We start from the raw sequence: 7,528 nt of genomic DNA, 5'->3' as shown, positions 1-7,528 counted from the left end.
TCCATCTGCTTGGGCCCGCAGTACTTGTCCGACACGTGCACGAACTGCACGTGCTTGTGGTAGCGCTCGAGCGCGGCGAGCGCGCGCGAGTCGAGCAGCGCGCCGGTCGCCTCCGCGCACTCGGACATCACGCACATGCTGCTCGGCAGCCCGTGCTTGTCGCCCGGACGCCGCTCCGGGCAGAACATGCTCTGTTATAGTAGAAATATGCACTTTCAATTTGAGCAATATTTATAGTAGTAAGTTTGACGTTGATGTCGTGATCTTGACTTCAAACATATTTATTTATAAGGCTTTATTGCACAGACTTAGACAAAACAGCAAGAATACAATAAACAGAAATAAAGGCATCGTTTGTACAAGCCTTATTGCTTAACAGCAATCTCTGCCAAGCAACCTGGTTGGAAAGAAAATGTATGAAGTTCACATACACAAAAAGACTATAAAATAAATCCAAAATCCTATCCTATCCTGTATATATAATATAATATAATCCTACTTCTTACTAATATTATAAATGCGAAAGTTTGTAAGGATGTGTGTGTTTGTTTGCTCTTTCACGCAAAAACTACTGGACCTAATGCAATGAAATTTGGTATGTAGACTACAGCTGGAAAACTGGAATAACATATAGACAACTTTTTATCCCGATATTCCTACGGGATACAGACTTACGCGGGTGAAACCGCGGGGCGCAACTAGTGATATTATAAATGCGAAAGTCCATCCTTCATTTACCGTACCGCTCTGTGTTTTGTGTATGGTGACATAGGTCACTTTTTATCTAGCCAATTCTAAATAAACTCAAAAACATCACCAGTTTATGCAAAATCTCACCAGATCCTGCATCTCCTTGGCGAGCCGCGTAGCAACCTTCTTCTGCGCGATGCACAGCACGAACGGGTCGCTGTCGTCCTTGCCGAGCTCCACTCGTATGTGCAAAGTGTCCGGAGTGGGACGGACCACGCCCATCAGAACGTGCACGAGGTCTTGGCGCTGGAAATATCGTATTTACTGTTTTATACGCTTGAATTATCATGTAATTGTGGACAAAATGAAAAATATATACTTCAATGTGGAATATATAAAAATGTTCACCCATTTAAAATTGTTAATATAAAATTAAGGAATTTCTATCCGTGATTCAATAAAAAAAAACTTTCAACACAAAGTCTTCACAAACAAACAAAAGTCTTTCTTAATTGTCTGGGAAATATGATTGTGATGGCAATTGTACACAAACATATAAATGCCATTTTATTTACACATGAAGACAGAGTGAAGCAGATTTAAATTTGTCCTGCTGAATCCAGGTCATGTATCCGTCAAGGTACGCAATTATCTGCCCTCACCTTGATCAGCTTGAGGGTGAGCAGCATCCCCTCGCAGCACTGGCGGCCGCTGCACCACATGGTGAAGCAGTGCTCCGCCTCCCGACGCCACCCGCGCTCGTCGCTCGCTGCTACTACATCTAGACCTGTTTCACCTGAAAAAAAAAACAAAAAAATTTCTTTTTCATATATTTTTTTTTATAAATGTAGGTGTCATAGCCAAAAGATTAAATCAGCTGTATTGTTAATAGTAAGACTTTTTATAATGCTGCATCTATTACTATCTTTTCTTAAAACATGCTGAGTTATGTTAAATGATACAGGTGAACATGATTCAGGTAGTAAATCTGTCTGACTATTAATGAAATGGTTGATTTAACAAGTATGTCATAGTGGGCAACTGAGCTGGTAGTTCGCCTGATGCTAAACGATCACCAACGCCCATGAACATTTGCAGAAGCTCAGACTACTGAGAATGCACTGCCCTCTTTAAAGGGATAAGGAAAGGATTGATGACTGGAAAGAAGGAATGGACTGGGAAGGGCTTGGAGAAGGAAATAGGCCTCCGGCTCACCAACTCACCGTACGAAACACAATAGCAAGCTATTATTTCACACCGGTTTTCTGTGGGGGTGTGGTTCTTCCCTGGTGCGAGCTGGCCCAATTCGTGCCGAAGCATACTCGACTCCCACAATAAGATTGGTTGTACGTAAAATATGCATGATTGCACATTATGTTATACTCATAAGAAAATCTTTATTTAGTTTATAGTAGCACTAGCTCCAAATGATTATAAAACATATGCTTTAAAAATAAAACTCACCGACTAGAGTAAAATTATCATCAAGCAGTGGTTTATGTAGCTTCAGGAAGTTGGTAGCGATAGAGGTATTCTTAGCCCGTCCAACAGCATAAGCTAATGCATATGCGGCCAACATACAGCAGAAAATGCCTTCCAGCCAATAGGCATCCCACCTTTGCCTTACTACCACAGGTACCTGGAAAATTAATAAAAATGGATATATTTTTTATAAAGTTAAGTTATAAGTAAAAATAATTTGGTTATCAATTAAATACCTTAGAAATTGTGATTTTAGGTTGTTCAGAGGTTTTCGGGATGCTGTCTTGGAAACCTTCAAACTCTTCTGGATCTTGGAAGTGTTCAAATTCATTATCCTCATCCTAAAAGAAAATTATCACACTCATAATGAATATTTTATAGGCATAAACCTTAATACATGTGACAGAATATTGAAATATATTTTTAAATCATTAATTATTTAACAGTAGTGCTTAGTAAACACACATTATTCTTTTATAAAAAACACATTTAAAAAAATAATTCATACAAAGAACAGACCTCTACAACCATTTCATCCTCTGGCTCCACACTGGACACCACAGGTTCTTTAGTAACTATCTTTGGCTTAACTGGGACATCATCATCATTCACATCTGAAACAGTTTTAAAACATGTTAAAAAACCTATAACTATTCCAAAAAATGTCATTTCTTCTTTTGTGATTCTGATAATGTATTTAATTATTCACTTCCCTTCTGTACTTCTAAATTCACAGATATAAAAAAGTTACGGATCAGCAGCATGGCTTTCTTTTCTGTTTGTTTAAATAGTAATAAATAAAATATTTACCAACAACTGGGGTGTCATCATCAGCATCAAACTGCTCAAACTCAGCAAAATCATCATCCTCTAGGGTGGTGTCTTCATAAGCTTGAGTCAAGCATAGACCTCCAACTAAAAGCACTATGGAAAATAGTGCTAGACGCATCTTACCTGTAAACAAGGTATATTTAACAATATTGCATTATCATTAGTATGCTAATACTTCTATATTTCAACAGATGTTTCAGAAAATTTTTGTTACAATCTAGCTTGTCTCAAATATTTGATGATAATTGCCATTGGAATAACAGAACATTTGATACAGCTTTATCAATTAAACAACTTTTCTTTAAAAGAAATATATTTTTGTATTTGTTCAAATTATTATATTTGTTTCAAACGATTGTATTAATCACATTTCATCTAGTGTATCAATTAAACATTATAGTTACATGTAAGATAAACTAGTTTTTCTAATCAGTGTATCTGGTGTATGTTTATATAATGATAATTTGTAATTTAGAAGTCATCTTAAAACCAGTGACTCTTACAAAAAAAATCTTCAGTATTATATTTATATAGTATACTCTGTATGCTATGAGCCTTAATAAAATTAAAATATCTTTGGATTATTTAGTACATTTTACAATACTTTAATATATATATAGAAGAAAGTGGTGTAAATTACACTATTTATAACTCAAGAACGGATTAACCGATTTGGCTGGAAATTTTTGCAGAGGTAGTTTAGAACCAGGAGACAGACATAGGAAATAGGTTTTAATTCCGGAAATCCCACGGGAACATGAGCATGCGAGGAAAACCTCGGGTCTATCTTTCCTGCGACTACGCGGGTAAAGCCGCGGGCGGAAAGCTAGTATATAATCAATGAAAATAAATAAACATGGAAATCAATGATTAAGTACTATAGTATTATTACGGAAACCATAGTTTCAAGTGTCTTGTGAGCTGTGACCTTAGAACATTTACCGTGGCCTAATTTCAGCAACCGCTTAAGAGATTAAGTTTACTACGTTTAAACGGTGAAAAAAGAGAAATATATATTATGTATCAACTATTTGGAAAAGTACTTTATTATGCGTATATTTATTGCTCCATTTCTAGATAAAACATCGCAATCCCCAGCTATCTTATAATATTGGAATCTATGTGTTATCGAGACTTTTATTATAAAGAAGTACTTACTTATTATTGACACTGCTTAAATAACCTATAAACTTATTTAAAATATATCAGTTCATTTATTAAAATTAAATATTAACTCTAAATGTACAGAGTATTACTTATAACTATTTTTATTACACAGCAGAAATGACAATGTGAAGTCGATAATTTGTTTTACTATATCCTGACGTTTACAGGCATTGATATTCCTATTGGATGAATATGGAGTTGTATCATATAGTAACCAATAGGAGGAGCCGATAAATATTTATTAGAATTGGAAAAGGTTATGGAATACGTCATCCGCCAATGAAAACTTATTCACTGTGACATTGACATATGACATGAGTACAACTCACATGTATCATGTTGCCACTCTAAAATTAACTGAACTTCGTCTAATACAGGTATCTTGGTAATATCACAGGTAATATAATACTATAGTAGAATAGTAGTAATATGAACATTTATAAATAGTAAAGCGTGTCCAACATGAGTATCCCCATAATAAAACGTATTGGGGGCGTAACATAAACTGCAAATATAATACTAGAACATTGCTTCTTCTTTTTTTCATAATGTTTGCTCAGCAATTTCATATAAATGCATTCAGAGGCAGTTATAGATTGTTACAAATGTTTGATTTATCAGCCTTCTCCTTATCGTAACATTCAGTCCGTGAAGAATTTTAAAAATTAAGTATGAATTAATTCTGCACAGACCCCAAGTTGCAAGTGCTTATATTAAAATGATAAATAAATATTTTATTTTTTGTTTACCTTATACTCAAAATTTATTTATAATTTTTCCTTGTAGCATACTATTCAAATAAATGTTTTTTCGTTCTTTCTTCCTTTAAAAGAAAGTGTAGACCTACCTTGATCATCATCATCATTATCAGATCATTTTTGTTCCAACGGCAGAGACAGCGGCTTCGAATATTTATATAATTGTATAAAACATAATTAAATGTGTTGCAGTGTACTATTGTGTCTGCGAGAATTACTTAAATTAATATTTTGCCTATATCGCTTTGCAGTTGAGCATCACAAATCTTAAAGTTATCCCGGGCATCCAATCCATCCCGCGTAAGTCCGTATCCCGTAGGAATATCGGGATAAAAATTGCCTATATGTTATTCGAGTTGTCCAGCTGTCTACGTACCAAATTTCATTGCAATCGGTTCAGCAGTTTTTGCATGAGCAAGCAACAATCATACACACATCCTTACAAACTTTCGCATTTATAAACTTTCAGATTTATAATATTAGTAGGGTATTCAATGTATGCACCTATACATATGATTTTGAGGTATGTTTTGTTTACGTTACTGTTTTATTATCCGACAAATTTTTTCAAAAAATAAGTAAAAAAAACCTTGAGGAATAAAATACTGAATCATCCAATTAAAATAATTACGGCATGTAGAATGTAGATCCATTCAGTTATTTTTGAATTTATCACGAACAGAGTGAGCCCTCAATCAGAAACCTGGAAGGGGATAATGTTTGCAGAATCGTACCATTGTATATATATACATTAAAAACGTCATGTAAAAATAATTTGATTTTAACATTACTACGCCATTACGGTTTACCTGCATTACTAGCCGCCCGTCCAGCCTCCGCCCGGGTGGACCCCGAATAAAAACAAAATAAAACGTTGCCTGTGACGTAGATAACGTGGCTTTCTATTGGTATAATAATTATTGAAATAGGTTCAAAACATCTATATTTTACCACCCTATAACAGAAACAACACATAAATACACCAACATATACTAGGATTTTTTTTTAGAAAATATCATATTCGTGTTTTATTCGTGTTTTTATTTTTCTGACAACTATTGGTGAATAATAATACTATTTTGCTTCGTAGATAGCTGGACAACTGAAATAACACATAGGCACTTTTTATACCGATATTCCTACGGGATACGGACTTACGCGGTTTCAACCGCGGGTCACAGCTAGTAAAGTTAATAAGGTTATGTAATATAATTAGTCAGATTACCATAACATGACGCAGTTTGCCAATTTTTTAAATCATATATGTATTATGATCACTAGCTTGTTACGTCATCATCATCATCATCATCATCAGCCCTTATAAATTCCCACTGCTGGGAGACAGGCCTCCTATGAGGCTGGCCAAGTGCGGGTTGGCAGATGTCACATATCGTCCAACTTTTGATTCTTGGACGTGCCGGTTTTCTCACGGTGTTTTCCTTCGCCGTTTTAAGCAGTGGTGATGTTATCCACATGCACAGATAAATCGAAAAATCAATTTATTTCCTGCATTTCTTCGTCCGGTCTCGAAACCCGACTTATCAATTTTGAAGTCCGAGGTTCTCACCACTGAGCCACCATTGCATTTTACATGCGTATTGATAATATAAATTAATACACGTATATCTATTTCTTGGCAACGTGGGAATTCCCTCCCGCATATAATATCGTGATTTACAAATAGGTACCAAGAATCTAGTTAGATATTAATTATTTCATAATATTCGAAATTGTGAATAATTTTTGCAATATCTGTGGCTATAATTGCAATTTATAAATTCAATACTCCGTTATTTATTTACAAGTTAATAATAGCAAATAGAAATATCTACCCGCGACCGTTTCGACATTCCAATAAACTTATTCAAAGGAAGAATTCATAAGGTTTTTAATTTATATACTCCAATCGTACGGTTAATATTTTAAGTACCGTTACAAAATATAAACTATCTGATGCTGTCTGATTAAACTTGTTTAATTTATAATCTACATGTTATACTTAATTTAATACATAAATTATGCAAAATAAACTTTGACATAAACGAATAAAGCAAAGAATTTAATATTGCGTACTAAGAAGTTGATAGAAATACTTATTCAACTACTTATTACTAAAACTCATTTTTTAATGATATGGGTATTTATCTTACAATAAGTAGTTCATTTATAGGTATAGAACTTAGATAATATAGAGTATTCTATATCTTTAATATAACCTTTTAGGTGAGCATGGCTTCTGAATTTGAGGATATATCGAAACACACTAGAATGCTGCTTCACTGCACTTCTTCTATGGGGTTGCGGTAGCTTCCCCGGTGCGAGCTAGCCCAATATAGGCCGAAGCATGCTCCACCCGCAAAATTTAGAAACACAAACACCATTATAGCAAAGCAATATGTGTTGTTAATAAAACGTTTACTTTCAGCTTAAAGTCAAAGCAACCCTTAGCAACAAAAAGAGGTAGGTCGTTCCACCTAAAAATAACGAGCAAACCATAAAATTCCAATCTTTAGTTTCATTGGGATATAAATAACAAAATAAAAACTAACATTAATTTACGGAACCCGGTGATTCAATGTCCAAACGTCCATATAAGCTGA

The 7,528-nt window shown here is 34.6% G+C and overlaps 1 protein-coding gene across 1 annotated transcript in view; it reads right to left on the bottom strand.

The window, feature by feature from the left end:
• LOC119840095 (coiled-coil domain-containing protein 47) overlaps nt 1-4,312 on the bottom strand; it is a 5,931-nt gene extending 1,619 nt beyond the window's left edge. Inside the window, exons 1-8 of the mRNA XM_038366603.1 lie at nt 4,162-4,312; nt 2,983-3,126; nt 2,692-2,786; nt 2,409-2,513; nt 2,155-2,329; nt 1,353-1,486; nt 838-996; nt 1-191 (exon numbers count right to left, since the gene is read on the bottom strand). Coding sequence (XP_038222531.1) covers nt 1-191; nt 838-996; nt 1,353-1,486; nt 2,155-2,329; nt 2,409-2,513; nt 2,692-2,786; nt 2,983-3,121 — 998 coding nt within the window. The 5' untranslated portion in view covers nt 3,122-3,126; nt 4,162-4,312. The remainder of the gene's footprint in view (nt 192-837; nt 997-1,352; nt 1,487-2,154; nt 2,330-2,408; nt 2,514-2,691; nt 2,787-2,982; nt 3,127-4,161) is intronic.
• Between the last annotated feature and the right edge of the window lie 3,216 nt (nt 4,313-7,528).

The sequence above is a fragment of the Zerene cesonia genome, chromosome 5 (genome assembly GCF_012273895.1).
Source record: "Zerene cesonia ecotype Mississippi chromosome 5, Zerene_cesonia_1.1, whole genome shotgun sequence".
NCBI classification, from domain to species: domain Eukaryota; kingdom Metazoa; phylum Arthropoda; class Insecta; order Lepidoptera; family Pieridae; genus Zerene; species Zerene cesonia.
Note: the sequence above shows the minus strand (reverse complement) of the source record. Positions and strands in the feature narration are given on the sequence as shown.